The sequence below is a fragment of the Arvicola amphibius genome, chromosome 6 (genome assembly GCF_903992535.2).
Source record: "Arvicola amphibius chromosome 6, mArvAmp1.2, whole genome shotgun sequence".
NCBI classification, from domain to species: domain Eukaryota; kingdom Metazoa; phylum Chordata; class Mammalia; order Rodentia; family Cricetidae; genus Arvicola; species Arvicola amphibius.
Genome location: NC_052052.2, coordinates 97,537,228 through 97,557,111, shown reverse-complemented (window position 1 = coordinate 97,557,111; position 19,884 = coordinate 97,537,228). Strand labels below are relative to the sequence as shown.

The window sequence follows — 19,884 nt, the reverse complement described above, 5'->3', positions numbered from 1 at the left end:
TGGGGTTACAGACATGAGGTACCACACATGAAAAAGAGCTTTTTCCTCTTTATAAATGAAGACTCCAGGATTGTGTTGTAGTGATGGAAAGTTGGTAACACAACATGTTTCCCCTGAGCTTCCTCCCTTTCCTGGTGTTACACTGTTCCCAGGTCCCTGTCATCAGCACCACTAATGAGGATATGCAAGCAAATACATCTCATTTGTCTAATCCTGGAGTATGAACTCCAAGAGAAGAATGGTCGGGGTTTCTGTAGTTCTGGGGCAGAACTTACATCTCTGTAAATAGAATCACGTCGCTGCCTTACTGATGAGAAGAGTGAAGTGTGTCTTCATAGTGATGCTGACCTCAGGAGAACCTCAGAATTCCTGGGTCAGAGCGCTGCTCATCTCCTAAAAGGAAGGAAGCAGGAACTTCTGTGCTGAGAGCACAGAATGAGCAAATCTTGCTAACACAGCTTTATTCTCTATTTGAAAAAAAAAAAGGCAGAAGTAGAAACCGCAGCAGCTTCTTAGAAATGGCAATACACAGTTTGAAGGGATATTATCTCCTCAAATGTGTGGAGATCAAGGTCCCCTTTGTTATAATATGGTAATGATTTGGTGCTCATCTAGTGTGGATGAGCCTCGTGGGATTCTATACATTGCTTCTTTGCCATATACTACCATCAGGATTGATTCCAAAGTCAGAGGTCCTAGCTCTTGCACTGGTGGGTGAGGGAGGACTTAAGTGTCCAGTGGAGAAGGGCTGATGTTCTGTAGGAATCCACTTCTTTGAATAGAATCGTTTATTTGACTAGTAAGGTTTTGCGCTTTGGGCAATGCACCTTACTCTGTGCTTCTGAGTTTTATTTCCTCTTATTACTTTAATATATGTGTTTGTATGTGGGAAGGGTGATAACATGTATGTGTGGAAGCCAAATGATGAGGTCTATCATAGGTATTACTTCTTAAGTTTGTCCAGGTTTTCTTTGTTTGTTTGTTTGTTTGTTTGTTTTGAGACAGGGTTTCTCACTGGAATTCACCAAGTAGGTTGGGCTGTTTAATCAACAAGCTCCCTGTCTCTGCCTCCCCAGACCTGGAATTACAAGTGTGTGCTACCTTTTTAAAATGTAGGTTCTGGGGATGGAACTTAGGTCCTGGCACTTGCCTGGGAAACACTTTATTCACTGAGCTAGTTCCTCGGCCTGACTATAACTAGGAATGGGTCATTAAATAAATACTTCTTTCAGAACAGGGGCATCCATGTTGAATGCACTCTGCAACCTCTGCTGACAGCCCTCTGTCCGGGGATACATAGCAACCTGACTGAATGTGTCAGCAATGAGTCTCAGGCACCTGTGACCTCTGTATCACAGGTGGGACTCCGCCTTTGACTTTTGCAGGGGTACAACTCCTCCAGGCAAAACCTACAGTACATGAAGAAAGCAGACTCAGTCGGGACCTTAGCCTGAGCAGCTGACTTGGATCTACTGCCAAGTAGCTAGGAATCTGGCACATGTTCTGAGCACCTCAGCCAGCTTGAGCCGCCGAAGCCCAAGCTCCCCTCTGCACCCCCTCACAGTGTGGACAGCTTTCCTGTTTGTTTTGTTCTTTTCTTGTTTTATTTAAAAGTCAGATTTCATCCTTGAAGGGCAACAAAACTGTGGGCGCTGCACATGGACAGGAGTGAGGAGAATAAGCTGACCAAGTAGAGGCTGTATCAGGTCACCTTTGCTGAAGTTGATCCTTGGACAGTCCAAGCCACTGTGTTCTTTTGGACTGTCTTCAACCAAGTATGTCGTGCAGTGCCAAGCCTCAGGATACCAAAGAACTGCTTACAAAACACTTGCTCCTTCACGAGAAGCAGAACGGTTTAGCCAAGAGAACATCCCTGCCAAGAAATCTCACATAGGCTAAGATAAAAGCTAAAAAGCCCCAGCACATGAGAGTGAGTTCTCGTAGAACAAGGCACAGTAGGTCCTGCTCAGCCTCCCAAGTGCTAAGATTACTGGCACATGTCACCACACCCCACTGAGATCGGGAAGAATCAATAGTGGAGCTTGCTTGCCTTTCAGTGTGGCTGGGTGTCTCCCTGTCCACTGCGGACCTGAAAAGAACCAAGGGAGGAGCAAAATGAGTCCACCCTTTTGCTTCTGGTCACCCTGTTTGATCTGGGAGCTTCAGACTTGACTGTGTTTGGACTATAAGTCACGTTACTAGCTGTGGGTCTTAGAACTTAGACTGAATTCTGCCACCTGCTCCTCTGGGTCTTCAGTTTGCAGAAAAGTCTTGGAATGCTCAGCCTTCACAATTTTTATAATCTTACTAAGATACATATCTAAAAATAGACATATATAAATACATCTCTCTATACACATATATGTCTGCCTGCATACACATAAGAAGATACATTTATACTTGGAGATCTGTCTATTAATGAACCAGAATATCCTCTGACCTACTTTGCGGGTCCAGTCCGACTCCTGAGGACTTCTTGACAGCTGTGACTGAATGCCAGTTGGTGCCCAGTGACAGCCATTTTGTTCAAGGACAGCCCTAACCTGTGTGGTTCACTTGATTTCACATAGATGGTTCCATGTTATAATAAAGTTCAGAGTCAATTTAACTTTTTTTTGCTCTAAGTTTTCTGTCCTCAATAATGTGTTAAGGATTCCCACAGAGCAGTGAATATCCTTCTCTTTAATTTTTTCATTGTTTGAGAATTTCTTACGCGCATATAGCATGTTTTAATAAAATCTACATTCCTTTCTCTCCAAGTTATTCCTTTCACCCATACCATTTTTTTCTTCCCAATTTCAACCTCATGATTTTTGTTGTTTTGTTCTTTTTAAACCCGCAAAGTCTGCTTAGCGCTGTTTTTATGTGAATGAATGTAGGAACAGCTACTGGAGCCCCTTTCAGGGACTGCATCAATGAAGAAAATCAATTCCTCCCCCCCCCCACCCCCCCGCCGGCTTCAGTAGCCATCTAATTAACAATAGCTCCTTTGCTAAGGGTGAGAATTCGCTAGCCTTACCTTATCCATGTTTGAATTTGAGCTGGCTTGATCACGTGCCTGCAGCCACAGCTGTCATCAGTTATGCTCTGAAGATCAGTTTCTACCATCACTGTGGTGGTTTAAATGAAAATCCCTCCCCCCCACCCAGACTCATATATTTGAATGGTTGGTTCCCTGTTGGTGGACTGTTTAGGAAGGATTAGGAGGTGTGGCTTTGTTGGAGGTGGGTCACTAGGGATGGGCTTTGAGATATCAAAAACCCACACCAGGCCCAGAATTACTTTGTTTCCCTCCAACTTGGGGATAAGATAGAAAGAAGCTCTCAGTTACCTTTCCAGCACCAAGCCTGCCCCCCTGCTGTGGTGCCCTCACCATGTGGGTATGGAAGTCACCCTCTGAAACTGTAGGCAAGCCTCCAATGAAATGCTTTCTTTTATAAGTTGCCTGGGTCACGGAGTCTCTTCACAGCAACAGAACAGTAACTAAGATAGTCACTCTCACAGAAAATTTAGGACCATCGTGTGGCTTATCCTACAGCCCAAGAAACAGAGACAGAATCTGAGCAATGGATGGGCAATGAGTTATCGAGGAATCATGATAACCTTGAAAGGAAAAAAAAGAAAATGATAGGAGAGCAAGGACTTTTATCTGCCTGTGTTTCCTTCCTGGGCAAGAGGACAAAAAAAAGGGGTCAGGAGGTAGTGAAAGTGGCCATGAGGTGGAGCCAAACCAAAGGCCGGAACAACCCAAAACCAAGTGTCAGTGTGCACCCGAGGCAGCATCAGGAGCAGGAGCGTCCTGGAAGCCGGGTCAGCAAAGGTTAATGGGCTTCCCTGAACCTCCTTGTTCCCCTCTCTGAGATACGAAGGCCTTGGGACCAGTGTGGTACTAGGGGCCTTCTATTTTTTCTAAAATCGTCAGCACTGAGAACAACAAAAGCAGAATCTTACTGCAGTTGCTCCGCTCATCACTGTTCTCGCCTCTATCAAGTTCCTCAACCGCAGAATCGTGAAGAAACAGATATTACATCGAGGGTGAGAGGAAGAAGACCCCGAATGCCTCCCTCCAGGCAACTCCGTACAGGCCCTTTGACTGCATTTGGGAACTCACTTATGTCAGGAGCTGATTTGCAACGAGAAAAGATCTAGAGTTTTTCCTCATAGCACGGGGATCCTTACAGCAGAGTGAAGTCTAAAAAAGTGACGGAAGTGTGATACTTTTATATTTTTCAGGCAAATAATAATACTAAATTTGTGAAGGAAGAGCAGACCAAATAAATAACTGGACGAGGCCGTAAGTTCTAGGAATATTACTCACAAATGGGAGAGGAGGGTTAGAGGCTGGGGGAAGATAAGGGCCACTTCAGAACTTGTTTATTTATATCTGTTGCTGTCCCATTAATAATCTCTGGTGCTCACAGCCATTTCTCAGCCTTGCTGTGGCAAGGACATCTCATGCAAAAGAATTTTTATGGCTCCTGCCACAGGGAAAGTCAGGTCAAATAACCTTGCCTGAAGTTATAACAGCTTAGGGGATATCAGTTGGGTTAAAAAAAAATCAATTTGGCAATTTGATCTATTTTGTACTAATGTTGCCAATAGTTTATACGTAAATACATACCCATGTATGCACTCTTATGCACGTACATATCACAGCATGTCTCTGGAAAATAGAATGGTTAAGATAGTAGCATTTATATACATAGGAACTGCTATATCTAGCAAAAAGAAAAAGCAATGTATACTCCCTCACATTGTTATTTTATACAAATACATAATTATATGCCTTATTTTTCCCTTAAGATAGCTTTTAAAAATTATTTTATAGTAGCACATATAAAATAACTTAGTTAATTGACTGCAGAGTGGTCAACTGAAAAGATGTCCCATAAATTAACCAGTTCTTTGTTGCTACTCACTTGAGAGGGCCTGAACCTCCATGATAGCTATACTGTTGTGATCATTGCTTAACAGGTTTCTGTTTCCTTAGCCAAGGGAAACAGAGCTGGGGAGATGGCTCTCTTAATAAAATGCTCTGACTTGAAATGTCAGAACTAGGTCTTAAAAGAAATAGAAACCTATAGGTTTAGGAGAAGAGGGGAGAAGAATGAGCCATTTTAGTCCGGTATAGTAGCATGAAAACTTTAAAGAATCCCCAAGAAACAAGGGATGCTGGTTCAGAGAAGGAGCTAAAGAGATGGAGACGGGATCAGTTACTCCTCTCATTGGGTTGATAGATACCTGTCAACTGTAACTTAGGGAGGAAGGTTAACTGAGCTCACAGTCTGAGGGTACAGTCCGTCATGTTCCATGCAGGAAGCATGGCGGTAGGAGCTGGAGACAGCTGGTCACGCTGTTTCCACAGTCAGGAGGCAGAGACATGAATGTTCATGCTAAGCTCTCTTGCTTGGTTTTATGCCTTCGAGCACCCCAACCCACAGAGTAGAGTCACCTACATTTAGGGTAAGTCTTCCCAATTCAATTAATCCAATATAGATAATCTATCATAGACAAGCCCAGAGGTTTGTCTCCTAGGGAGTCTGGATCTGGTCAAGTTGATAATTGATACTAATAGTCAGAGGGTTTAAGAGGTTAGGTTTTCTAGAATGACACTGCAGAGCTTGGATAACAACTGGAAAGTGATGAACACATTTACTGGGGGCATACATGTGCCAGATACAAAAGTTCCATAAGGACAGAGGGTACTCTATTGAGTCCTTCTTGGAGCCAGAACTCTTTGTCTCCAAACACATAGATTTTTATTTCTTGTAAGACCCAGCTCAAATATCACAGCGTATTGATATTATTGTGGCATGATTTAACACCAGGTAGCCTTAAAATTCTGTTCCAAAGAACATTTTACTATAGTGAATTTCTACACACAGTAAGAACTATTTTTCCCAAAGTGTAATCATCATTATCATTAGCTTTATACATTATGGCACCCACCAAGTTTTTAAGAGGAAGATTTTTGACCATAAAATAAATATATAAATAATTTTATTAAAATAAGCTGTTGTTTTCATTTAGTCTTTCCTTGAAAAAAAAAGGGACAATTATTTTTCTATGTAAAATTATATACATTTTAAAAATCAAACTTTGGAAAGTATGATAAATATAAAATTCTAAATGTTTAGTCATCAGTAGGTAGTTACAATTAATACTTTATTGATATCAAATTACTTGGCCATAAAAGACTTATTATAGCTATGATTTATATAACATTATATGTAAATATTTTTTAGTGTTTTGACGTAATTTTTAATTGTGTTCTTACTATGTATCTCAGATTGGCCTTGAACTTTTATCCTCCTGTCTCAGTCTTCCTCCCAAAGGCTGAGATTACAGGTATGCATCACCAAGTTCCAGGACATTACACATATACGCCAAAGGTAAAATAAATTATATCTAATAGTTTCTCAGATACTGGAAGCATCCCATCTTATACTATGACTAAATCTAGTGAAGAATAAGCTTTTAACAACTTATTTGGTAGCATGCTCATCAATGCTGTTAACTTAATTAGCATAGTGTTGAATCACTTTTTCTTAGCAATATTTGAATTTGAACTTTTAAAAAGTGTTCTTATTTTGAATGCTATTTAAATGGTAAAAATTTTAATGTAAGCTACACAATCAGATATATTCATTAATCAATTTAAAACTGTTAAAAGAAAAAAGAACTCTATTTTTTAAGAACATTGTACAAACTGCAATATTTTTGGTTGAGAAATAAGGTCATGTTTGGTTATATTAGTCTTTTTATTGCTATGAAATGCCTGAGGCAGGCTAAATTTGTGTATAAAATGTTTATCTAGATCATAGTTCTGGAGGTTCAAAGTTGGAGACAAAGTGGGCCCCTCTGGTTCAGCCTTTAAGGAGGTCTTGGCTGTAGAAGGCATTACAGAGAAGGATTATCTCAGAACAAGAAGCGGAGAGGTATCTCTCTAAGTCAAGAGAGACTTGTAAAAGGGTGTGAAGTGTGGGATAGTTTATAATTTTAGGATGAAACAAATAAGATTTATTTTTAAAAGAAGAAAACAGCCCCAATGTTTTACTTGATTATTAAGATTCTGAATAAATAAAAAGGTTAAATCTATCTTTTGTTGATATTTGAAGCTAATCTGGGGAATTTAAAAATGGGTAAAGTTGGAAGATGGTCAAGAGATGATGTAAATGCCATCTTCTTCATAACCCCAAAAGGGTTATGGATAACAAAAGTGCTCTTTGGATGTTGCATTAACTTATAACTTCTTACCATTCTGTGCTTGGTAAGTTATGGCCCCAGGTATCTTGGTAAGCTGGACCATACAGTATCCCATCAAGTGTGTGTGGAACCAGTGATTCATCTTTAACTGATATGGTGTAGACGTTACTCCAATTAGATTCCATCATTTGCTAACACTCATATGTGCTTGAAAGGGGACCCCCATTTAGGCAAGTCTTAAAAAAAACAGCTCTGGCTGAAAACATTGTGACATATTCTGAAGCAGAGGATTCCTGACCCACATGGCAAGGTAAGTCATGCATTTGTGAATTGTTTCATGTTAATTTGTCATACAGAAACTCAGGACAGGCCTTGTTTACATAGAGACTCAGAGTGTAGCTGTGAAATTGAAGGAACCCACTACTTCTCCTAACATTAGTTTTCCGTTTTTATTATTTTCTCCCTTGCCTGATAGTGTTACTTGAAGAAACAGCATTGTAAAAAGAAGGAAAGACATATTTTTGTTGTATCAAGCTATTTGACTCAAATCAGTGAAAAACCTGAAAGCGCTTTCACAGAAATTAGAGTTTGTTGATCTTACCCTAAACTCAAAAGATGACAGCCAGCAACTTAATGAGTGACACAAATAGCATATTTTATCTCAATTTTCTGAGAAGAAAACTTTCAAGATGACAAATATATATCTTACAAGATAAAGAAGATACAAGTCTAACAAGATTGATATGATGCTGTAGATAAACAGTGAACTCATAAATATATATATAATAGAAATTACATTAAAAAAATAAAGAGTGAATGTAGGGTAAAAAGGACCAGTGAAAGAACACCCTGAGACCAGACCCAAGGAAACACACCTTGATTCTAACCAATTCAGGACTTGAAATCTAACCAATCCCTGAGCATAAAAGCCAACCAGTCCCTGAACACAAACACACACACACACACACACACAACAACAACAACCAATCCTGAGCATGAAATCCAACCAATCTCTCTGAGCTTGTACCAGGCTCAGGATTTGAGATCCCACCAATCCCCACCTTGAAAATCTTCACCCTGGAAAACTCCATCCCTTAGAAACCCTATATAAGTTCTATACCTGTTCAGGTTTGGTCCTTTTTTTTCACCGTTGCAGAGGCAGCCACTCTGCCTGGATTCCTCCCTCTCAATAAATCTCTTCGGTGAAGTTTGTTGTAACAACTTTCTTTTGCTGGAATGGAACAAAGCTATAACAACTTTCACTGGAGCAGAGCTGTAATGGCTCTTGCCAGAGCAGAGCAGATCTGATAGCTACACTTCCATGGGGAAGCTTTCCCTTAGCGGAGAAGAGTTGGAGCAAAGCTGGAGCAGAGAAGAGCTGTAACACTTTGGAAGGGGAAACTTTGTTGCTGGAGCAGAGTTGTTGCACTTTGGGAGAGCTGAGCAGAGCTGTAACACTTCTCTGCAGCAGAGCAGAGCTGTTAGCAACCTCACCCGGGGAAACCCTCTCCCGCTGGGACAGAGTTGTTATACTTGCATTAGGGAAACCTTTCCTGAAGCTTGCTGGGGAAACTCTTCCCTGCTGGAACAGAGCTGTTAACACTTCTGTTGGAATAACTTTCCCTTTGAAGAAGTATTTATTCCTTAGCTTCTTACTGCCTGGATACCTTTCTATCAGAGCTGTAACACTTACAATGAGGACCCAAACTATTGAAGATAATCTCTTTTATCTTTGTTTTTATCTTTCTTGAATAATTGATGTTTTTAACCTAGTCAATTTTTTTTTTTAGAAATTTTAATTTGTAACCATGATAATTTCTACATGGAAAAGAAACACTGTTGGAAGGTCACACATAAAATTCATAGCTTTATCATTTACTATCAGCTTTAAAAGGAAATGCAATTCACAGGGCAAATAATACAACTTGATATGTTTCTAAGTATTGGCAATACTATGACTTTACAATGTCACAAAGAGGTATACGTGACTGGTCCCTACCTGTGGGCACTTTCTGTTTGGAGTCCATTCACTCCATTATAGCCTAGAATGGTTATAAAGTTTTCTAAGAAGGCATGGTTCACAGCTGACAATGCCAGTGAGATGTCACTGGCTGATGAATATGCTGACCTCATCAGTGGATTGTTCTATTGGGTTCATGGCTGGATGGAGCTATCAGGAAGTAGAGCTGGCTGGCAAAAGCAGGTTAATAGAGGTGTGTCTTTAAAGGGTATATTTTGTATTCTCTCTCTCCCTCTTCTTTCCTTTTTCCTGTGCACCATGATGTAAGCCACTTCTCATGCTTCCTGTTGCAATATTCTACCTTGCTGCATGCAGGCCCAGAAACAGTGGAGCCAAGATAACCATGGACCAAGATCTCTGAAACTGTGAGATAAAATAAACCTTTTATCTTTTTAAGTAGCTTTCTTAATATTTCATTACAATGATTAAAAAACTAACACATACACAAAGAAAACTCTTTAGAGAAAGAATAACATTTAATTTGATTAATAATATGTATATAGTAATAAGTATGATAGCAAGGATTATAAATGATATAAGCCTTAAATCATATTTGTTTGAAATTTATATCTTCAAATTGTCTTTCTCTGAAAATACTTAGGTTGAAGGGACAAGAAGACAAAATGTAAAGTATAATGTGTTATTTCCTTTGCAATGTATTCTCATGGTGCCCACATGGCCAACTAAAATCTACTTAAAACCTGAGAGGGATTGAGAAGAAATTCTAGACACAAAAATACAGGGATTAACACAGCTTCTTCTGTTTGCTGGCGGCATGCTGCAGCTCCTTTAAGAGAGGTTTTTCTGATGCTGCAGCAGCAGAAAAGCAGCTCCATTTTAAAATGCTGACTTTCTGAGCCATGCTGCCAGTGCGAACTCTGGCTCTTTCAGGAGGCTGAGCATTTAAATAGGATTTGTAAGCAGAATGCTACAACTTGCTTAATGACAACATAGACCGCCTGTGTGCCTACAAGTGGGGCAATGTGCATGGCTCTAAGAGGCAGAATAGCAGAACTGTGCAGATCAAGCAGAAAGTACCATATATGCCCTAGTAATGCTGCAGCTTACTTTTTTAAAGAAGCACTTAGCATTTTAACAAGCAGTCCTGGTCAGAAAATAATTACAAATACACAATAAAAACAAATTCAGATAGAAAAGACCTCTAAATGGGTCACAGTGTTGGATAAATGTATGGAGGCTTGGGAGACAGAAGGAAAAGAATATAGACAGTTATAAAAATAAGTAAGTGGTTATAAAAAGATAAAGTCTTTTTAAAAGAGACAGAGTACAGACCATCATAGATTAAAAGAAGTAAAGACATATAAGCCATGTAAAGATGGAAAATTTACAGATAGTCTGAATTATGTATATTATTGTGGGTTTTTTTGAATTTTTTGTCTGTGAAGGAGCTAAGTACAGAGAGACATTTCATTGTTTGGCCTTCTAAGCTACCAGCATTTATATTATAAAGGTATCTTGACTTCAGAATTTGGTTCTAAGGATATGTTGCTTTGGTAAAGAGGTTCTTCTTTTGTTTTCACAGAAGATGAAAACCTGTGGATTAATTCCAGAATAATGTGGTTTGATGGACCAAGACCCCCTGAAAGGTCACTGTGAACACCCCCAAAAATTACTTCACCCAACTGCTGACTGAGATGAACCTAGCACAAGGATATACAAAAAAAGACCTGAATAAGCAGAAAGTAGTCTAGAGAATTTTTGTGGCAAAAGTTCTAGGCAAGAAACTGCCCTTGCCTCAATTGCTGACAGTATGTTGTCCAGATTGGATAAGCAGTACACAAAAGAAAGAGTGCCAAATTTTGCCAAGACAAGTTGGGAAATCCTTCAAAATTCCTGTTTCATTGTAAAGTGTGTCAAATATACTAGGCCTGCAGGACAAGTTGGATACCCAACATTGCAGAACTTGGAGTGACTGTCCAGACAGCCAGATGTTCCTGTTGTTAGGTAACATTTCACCCTTCTAGGGTCTCTGATGGAGTTTAAGACTAGATAGTCATAGTTAAAGTTTTCCTTAGTTATGATAAAAGGTAGATTAAGTATAAAAGTTTAGATTCACAAAGATAAGATAAATAATAGAGTCTTTTCTCTAATTTTGCCAAATATAAATGGACTGGATATTGTAACTGTAATTCTTACTTGATAACTGTTTTTGTTGTATATAATTTTGCTATGCTGAAGTTAAAACCTTCCTTTTTAACTAGACAAAGGGGGAAATGATTTGGAACAATCTTTGTGCACTGTAAATATATATTACTCTCCCTTGATTGATAAAGAGCTGACTGGCCTATAGCTGTGCAGGAGAGCCAGACTAGGAGAACTCTGGGAAGAAGAAGGGTAGAGTCAAAGAGTTGCCAGGAGAAACAGAGGGAGCAAGACATGCTAGAGGACAGATAAAGCCATGAGCCACTTGGCAGCACATGAGTTAATAGAAATGAGTTAATTTAAGTTGTAAGAGCTAGTTAGTAATAAGCCTGAGATAGTAGCTGAGCATTTATAAATAATAATAAGTTTCCATGTGCTTACTTGGAAGTGACTGCCAAGACTCAGAGAAACTCTGCCTACAGATACCCTCCTCTGGCCTCTGTGGCACCTGCATAAACATGGTTCACATACATATCATCAGGTAGGCACACACACATCTACACACACACACACATACACACACACAAATAAATAGTAAAAAAAAAAACAAACAAGGCATGGGTCACAGGACAACCAGTGGTTGCTTGGCAGGGCATGGACTAACTCTGGTGCAGACAGGCTTAGAATTCTGACAACACACACTAACTGTGTGACCCTGAGCATTCTCGAATAGTACAGTGAGGATTTTTGGAAATTTATCATGTTTTCATGATGAAAGTGCTGGTGTGATACTTAAACATAAATGGATGCTATTACAAATGACATCTAGAAGGAATATAATTTTAGGAAGAAGGAAGGAGGCAGCACATGAATAAAGGGAAAAGTGCCAGAGATACCTCTGTAGGGACAATTGGGTGCTCAGAAAGAGAAAGGTCTTCTGCCACAGCATTGAATCAAAATGTACAATGTGTGAATTATCAGAAGGCTCAAGACATCTACAGGTCTTAAAAATCTGTCATAATGCATACAGAAATTCAGGATTATTATGGAAGTGAGACTCAATCCTTAGAGTGGCTTACATGGATGACTACATGGTACCCCAGGACTGTACCTCCAGGATGTCTCAAGCCTTGTTTGAGGCTCATCTTAAATCACTGTTCTTTTACATTTTAAGAGGTCTATTTTTATTTTTTTATTATTAAAAATTTCTGCCTCCTCCCCACCTCTCATTTCCCTCCCCCTCCCTTAACTCCCCTCCCCCTCCCTTTCCAGTCCAAGTAGCAGTCAGGGTTCCCTGCCTTGCGGGAAGTCCAAGGTCCAACCCACTCCATCTAGGTCCAGGAAGGTGCACATCTAAACAGACTAGACTCCCCAAAAGCCAGTACATGCGGTAGGATCAAAACCTAGTGCCATTGTTCTTGGCTTCTCAGTCAGCCTTCATTGTCCGCCACATTCAGAGAATCCGGTTTGATCCCATGCTTTTTCAGTCCCAGTTGAGCTGGCCTTGGTGAGCTCCCATTAGATCAGCCCTGGAGTCTCAGTGGGTGGGTGCACTCCTTGAGGTCCTAACTTCCTTACTCATGTTCTCCTTCCTTCAGCTCCTCATTTGGGCCTTGGGAGCTCAGTCCTGCATTCCAATGTGGTTCTCTGTCTCTATCTCCATCCATCACCAGATGAAGCTTCTATGGTGATATGCAAGATATTCATTAGATGTGGATAGAAAAGTGAGGAGGGGAGGAAGGGGAGACCCTGGGGGAATGGGATGGTTGGGATGGAGGAAGGGTGGATAGGGGTGTAGGGAAGAAGTTATCTTAATTAAGGGAGCCATTTTAGGGTTAGCAAGAGACTTCACTCTAGAGGGGGTCCCAGGTATCCATGGAGATGTCCCCAGCTAGTTCCTTGGGCAGCTGAGGAGAGGGAGCCTGAAATGGCCCTTTCCTATAGCCATATTAAGAGGTCTCTTTTTAAGTTCTATCATGCTCACAGAATGTGTAAATACACTGTATGGCAGAGTTTGAAACTCAGGACAGATGAATAAGCAAAGAACTGAGCAAAAGAAAACTAGTCAGCAAGACTCAGCCCCCTCTCCACTGCAGCTTCCTATGTCAGCACAAACAAGCTTCTCTAAGTTAGGAAATACTGCCTCAGATAATGCACTGGGTGAGATGGGTCTCAAATATGAGCCAAATATCTCACATTTTTCAATCAAATGTAAAACACCTCCTTTATGTAGCTAATAAACACATGAAGTTAACTTCTTGGAAATTAGTTTGGATTCCCTCCAAAACAAAACAAAACACCTTTAAGTCAGGTAGTGGTGGTGTACACTCTTAATCCCAGGATGTGGGAGACAGAGGCAAGCAGATTTCTGTGAGTTCAAGACCAGCCTGGTCTATAGAGTGAGTTCCAAAACAGCCAAGGCTACACAGAGAAACTCTGTCTCAAAATAAATAAATAAATAATAAATAAAAAGCAAAATAAATAAATAAAAATAAAACAAAAAAGAAAATGGAAACACATTTAAGAAAGATCAATTTCAGCTTGCCGGGAAAACAGGCAGGGTGAACATAATGGGTGCCAACTACAGCCCTGAGTCAGAGAACCAGAGGCCATGTATGACTTTCAGGCTGGACAATGGCCAAAAGGAAGTAGGGAGCAGGTAAAAATGCTCTAGCGAGGAGGCCATAGTCTTGAGAGTACTCGTCAGAGCAAAGCAGAAACTAGTCTTGGAGCAATGGGGCAGGCGACGCTATAGGAGCTGGTGTACTTGAGTTTCTTATAACTTAATTAATTAATAAGGCGATTAAGACCAGCTAATTTATTGCATAAGTAGTAAACTATTATTTTTTTTTAGTGGCTTTTTTCCCCCAAGCTCTTGAGTGGGAAGATCAAAATTTTACAGGGTGGTTCCTCCTGCCGGGACAGCCCTCTGGGGATGAGCATGTGATGTTAGGGAGTTTTGGTCCAATGCTCTGTAGTCTGAAGCCCACAGCCTGCCAGTTCCTCAGCTCTTTCTGGACCCTCAGATTGAAAGTCTTTGGCCTGACTCCTTGTTTCTTGGCTGAGTCCAGCCTTTAACTCCAGTTAATACCACCATGGTGCTCATGAGAAAAAGGCCAGGTCCCTTTCTTTGACATTTGAGACAAAACCATATACACAGTGGATAGTTAAACAGAACCATAGTGTTTTCTGAGTACTGTTCATCCAAAGTCCATAGTCCTACAAACTTTCTTTTGTGATCATCTCACACCCATGTGCCCAGTTTTCTTATTCAATGAGTGATTAGCATGAGTTCCCCGTTTGCAGGACTAACACTGCTTTTGACGTCCTAACACCGTGTAAACATTTGCAGCTTGTGAAATGAAGTTTTAAAGGGCCAATCTTTCTGGCAACTTTTGGTTTAAGCAAAAGTGAAAGAGCGATCAGCTGGACAGGAGACTACCTTATCAAACACTAATCTCTTTCACTTTGCAATGTGGAGGTTTTTGACCTAGATTCTGTCCTTTGAAAGGCAAATGACTGTAGATAATTCTAAAATACTGCGCTAACTGCTAATATAAAAGGTTAATTCCCTAACCACATTTATTTGACTATCCTGAAAATCTGTCAGCCCGAAACTGTCTGCTTTTATCCACCTTCGCTTTTTACCTTCTGAGCAGCCCTCTCCATAGCAACTAGAAATGTCTCTGGGCTGAAATAATCCTCTCCAGCTCCCAGTGCACAGTCAAGGAATTTTAAAAACAGAACTTTGGAACCGCAAAAGGCTCTCAGAGATTTAAAGGCCCAGGGAGCTCAAGATAAATATCCATTTCTCTTTCTTGAGGTAAGTGCTGGGGTAACAAAGTTTTGTGTCACCCTCTAACTTTATTTTAAATACTAACATAATAGTCTGAAACTGTTTTGTAAACCATAAAAATAATTTCAGAATCTTGTTATTACCCCCAAGGTCATTATTGACTCATTTCTGGATCCTACAGGAGATGTTGCTAACTAACATTTTGTACTCCTTGAACAAGCAACTGAGGATTTTTTTCCATAAATTCTGATTGATTCGGAAATCTCTTCCCTTGCTCTCAGAGACTCTTGAGTGCATAGATTTATCATTCTCCTGGAGTCTTGAAATGCTCTCGTTTTTCTAAGATACTTCATTCTCCAGAGTCTTGATTTCTATCAGGCTAAAAACTAACAAGTGGTTCCCAAATGTAACTTGTTTTTTCTAGTAAATTGTCCTCTTGAAAGATTCTAATTCGGTATGAGACTGGAAATTTATTGGAAGTCATTTTCTCTGGAATTTTCTTCACCGACTTCACAGGATTTGTTTCATAGTGGTGTGTCTCACTGCAGGTCCTGTGCCGGGCACTGCCTGCAGAGGAAATGCGCCACTTCTCAGCATTGGACTCTGTGTATTTAGTGTCAGTCCAGTTCCCTGGCTGGTCTTTGGGGTTACATGCTACATACAGACCCCCTGTTGCTGCCACTGCAAATCAGCTTAGCCACCCAATTAGTGAGTGCTTTCAAATGTGTTGCAGGCACAATAATTGAAGGCTTTTCTTCTCCTTTCCACCACAGAAATTCCTCTGGTTGTAAGGTCTCCTATGCACAGCCCTCACCGCAGGTCAGCTCAAGCCAAAGGAAGAGTGGACATGTGTACCCTGACAAATCTTTCAGTGTTGATGGTGCTACTACTGTCCTACCTCCTCGGCCTTGTTTCGTCTACTGAGGTGGACAAGGCCCCAACTCAGGATACCAGCAGTGCTGGGAGTCAAGGCCTGCTAGAAGTCCTAAGGGGCCTCTCTGTTGGTGCCAACCAGTCCCTCATCCATCCACGAAGCCTCATCAAAATTCTGCTTGAGAAGACTGGGTGTCCACAGAGGACAAATGGAAAACAACGAGTCTGCAAGCTGGTTAGTAAAATAAAGTGGGGTTGGGAGCTAAGAATGGCCCGAATGGGAGCAGTGGATTTCACAGAGATCCTTTATCACAGTGAATGGCATGGCATGGCATGCAAATCTCTTCATATGCAAGAGGGAATTTCAGCCTGGTATGATAATGTCTGGGTCACTACAACTCATTCAGCATCCCGCAGGGAGCTTGTCAAGACGAGGGCTTGTTTTATCTTTGGGAGAATAACGCTTAGGCTGTCTACACCCAATCTTCTTTAGAGCTGCTGACTTGCTGGCACGCATGCTCAGTCCTTCCTCCTTTCTGCTTTGCTGAGATCGTTTTTATTTTTATTTTGTAAGGTTGCAGTGAACATGCACAGATGTTAGGCAGAGGCAATTGCCCCTTCCACGAGATAATCACAGCATTCTAACATTCAGTTCCTGGGTGCCCTCTCCTAGGTGCCAATGGTGTTTTCTGATTTTGTGTATGTGTGCGTGTGTGTGTGTGTGTGTGTGTGTGTGTGTGTGTGTAAGGTAATTAACACCTCAATAATCATTAGCAGTAAGAAATCAGCTCTGGGAGAGGAATGCTGCCGCTAGAGTTGAAACTGGACCCATGCCTCCTGAAGCCTGGCAGGCAGTCTTTCATTCTTCTCATCTGTCAAGTGAACTGGACCTGTCTACTCACAGAGGGGTGGTGCAGGCCTCATGGCTACTCCATCGAGACTTTCCTCTCCCCAGACTAAATCTTGACTTGCCTAGGATGGGTTTTTGTTGTTGCTGGTTTTTGGTTTTTTCGAGACAGGGTTTCTCTGTATAGCTCTGACTATCCTGGAACTAGCTCTCGGTTGGCCTTGAGCTCACAGAGAACCACCTGCCTCTGTCTCCCAAATGCTGGGATTAAAGGTGTGTACCACCTCCCCCCATCCCAAGGATGTTTTTTTTAAATCTTCTCCAGATTGCTGTAGCAAGAAATTGGTGAAAATTGGTGGGGACTGAGAATCTGTCCCCCGTCAAGGTGTTTGGGGGTCATGGGAGAATATTCATGAGATTCTCCTGTGGGTCTGTGCGTGTCACAGGAGAAGGCCCATCAAGTCCCACTGTGGAGGAGAGCCTAGGTTTTAAAACAACTGCTAACAAAATCCCTCTTTGTGTCCCCATTCCAGACCAATATTCTTTTTAATTTTTATATTTTAAAAAATAAAACAAACTGTATTTTTTCATTATACATTCCCAATCCAAGTTCCCACTCTCTCCCCTCCTCCCATTCCCTCCACTTACCTCCCCACCCCTATCCACTCCTCAGAGAAGGTAAGGCACATTGCTTTGTGGAAGGTCCAAGGCCCTCCCTACTATATCTAGGCTGAGCAAGGTATCCATCTGAAGAGAACAGGTTTCCAAGAAGCCAGTACAAGCAGTAAGGATAAATCCTGGGGCCAATTCCAACGGCCCCTCCACCTGTCCCAGCAATGCAACTGTCAACCACATTCAGAGGGACAATCTCCTGCTTGTTTCTTCCCAGTCTGGCTGGTGTTGGTGACCTCCCATTCAAATACATGGATAAGTAAAACCATAAACAAGTAAAAACAAAGCATATAACTTCTTCCAAAGTAAGTTTTGACTGGGTTTCTCAATCCACCAGCGTTCCAGGCTAAGGGTGGAGTGAAGCAATGCATTTCCCAGCCAAAGGCTTTCTTGGTTTTGCCCCTCTTATGACAAAAAGGGTCTTGCACAGATGGAATTTTCCCTCTGCTCTTTACAAATGATAAATAACTCTATAATTATGAAAACGCCCAATGTCTCCCAGAGGAGATGTGTTATAATAATAGGCAGCTCGTCTGTGATGACATTAATAGATATAGATAGTAACAACAGACTTCCCACTGGAAATAACCAGAAGCCATATCTTATTAATGTCCTCTGAGAATCTGCTCTGGGGCCATGTTCTCCTCTAATAACATGACACGCCTTATTAAGGTGGTGGAATATTAATTTTGCTGGGTGAAGATAGACAGGCAAGGCTGTTCTCCGTGTTTGAGGCTGAGGAGTGAGTGGTTGTTTTATGTTGTATTTTAGTAATATTATCAAGGGTTTGGCCAGTTTTCCTTCACTTGAATTCTATCTATTCCCAGGCTCAGTCTAAGAGGGTTGTGTGCTCATAGCTGCTCTTCTTCGCCCCTGGGAAACTAAGGAGAAGGTAATGTGATAGGAGGGGTTTGATCTCCCTGAACATTGCTTCTGTAAGGAGCCTAAGAAATGTCTTCTTGTCCTTCACAAGAAGCCAGTGAAAAAAATCATCCGGTTTCATGGACACTCATGTTCTTGCCCCAACCACAGGGTTTGGCTTGTTGTTGAGACTCTTCGCTAATTTTAGATGCACTCTTGACAGGTACGGCTTGTGTTAGATGCTCTGTGGTAAAGCATAGGAGCAAGGGGGTGGATTTGCCTCTCTCAGTGTCTGGGAAAAGAAAGACTGAGGTTGGTGGTGCCGTTGAATTTGTGAGGAGGAAAAATGTCAAATGGAACTAGAAAAATCACTATGAGGTATATGAGAACTGAGACATCTAACAATAAATCCATTTATGTTTATTCCTTAAAAATGAAGTTTGGTCCTGATCCTGGATTTCTTTATTTTTTAAAAAATGAGAATATTTGCAATGTTTTTGCTGGGAAGAATTGAACCTAGGGCTTCATGCATGTTAGGCAAGAGCTCTGCCAACTACCCTGTATTCCCAACCCTTAGAATAGAGTTTAAGGAGACTAATGGAGTGATTAAGTAACCCCCATAGAATAAGCCCTCTCACAGTGGAAATCAGAGCCCTGCATACCTTCTTGGAGGGGGAATGTCTGTATTCTGGAAACTTCCGGCTATTGAAGCATATTGAACTTCCTTTTCTAATCCTTAGTCGAAGGTAATGAGTCTCCTCTGGGATACCACTATAGCAGTGGTTCTCAACCTTATTAATGCTGCAGCCTTTAATACAGTGACCCCAACAAGAAACTATTTTCACTGCTACTTCATAACTGTAATTTTGCTACCATTATGACTCATAATGTAAACATCCATGTTTTCTGATGATCTTAAGCAATTCCTGTGGAAGGGTTGTGACTCCAGAGGGGTTGTGACCCAGAGGCTGCTAACTACAGCTCCAGAGGATCACATGGACGCAGATGCATGTGCTGATACAGAGAGCTCTCAGTGCCTTCAGTCTCTTCCAGTCTCTAGTCTTCAAGGCAATGAATGTTCCTTTTCCAGAGACTGTGGAACACGCCATTCCTCATAAACTCCCTCCGGTCTATTCCAGATATTCCCTTCATCTGTTTCAGATGCTTAGGATTTTAACTCAATTTTTAAGGCAGTTTTTCCAGCCTTAGCTAGGTTATATCCTGAGGAACATATGAGTGTGTGAAGTGCTTAGCATGTTGTTAGACACAAAGTTGTCCCTCAGTTATAAGTGTGCGTGCACAATTATTTAGTACACAGATTAGTTTTATCATGATAGTTTCAGTCCAGCCACTTTGATGTCTTGCTTTCAACCTTATCATCAGCCACCGATGCACACACTCACTGTGGGACACGGGCTACTTACGCAGTGCAAAAGGGTTGCTGTGGATTCACATAGAACGTTGATTTTTCATGTGAACTCCGTGTGTCTCCAGAAGTTGAGCTGG

At 41.1% G+C, this 19,884-nt stretch overlaps 1 protein-coding gene across 1 annotated transcript in view; it reads left to right on the top strand.

The window, feature by feature from the left end:
* The first annotated feature begins 14,637 nt into the window (after positions 1 to 14,637).
* The window catches only part of Slc39a12 (solute carrier family 39 member 12), a 99,697-nt gene continuing 94,450 nt past the window's right edge, over positions 14,638 to 19,884 (top strand). The window contains exons 1-2 of the mRNA XM_038334700.1: positions 14,638 to 15,152; positions 15,899 to 16,233. Coding sequence (XP_038190628.1) covers positions 15,925 to 16,233 — 309 coding nt within the window. The 5' untranslated portion in view covers positions 14,638 to 15,152; positions 15,899 to 15,924. The remainder of the gene's footprint in view (positions 15,153 to 15,898; positions 16,234 to 19,884) is intronic.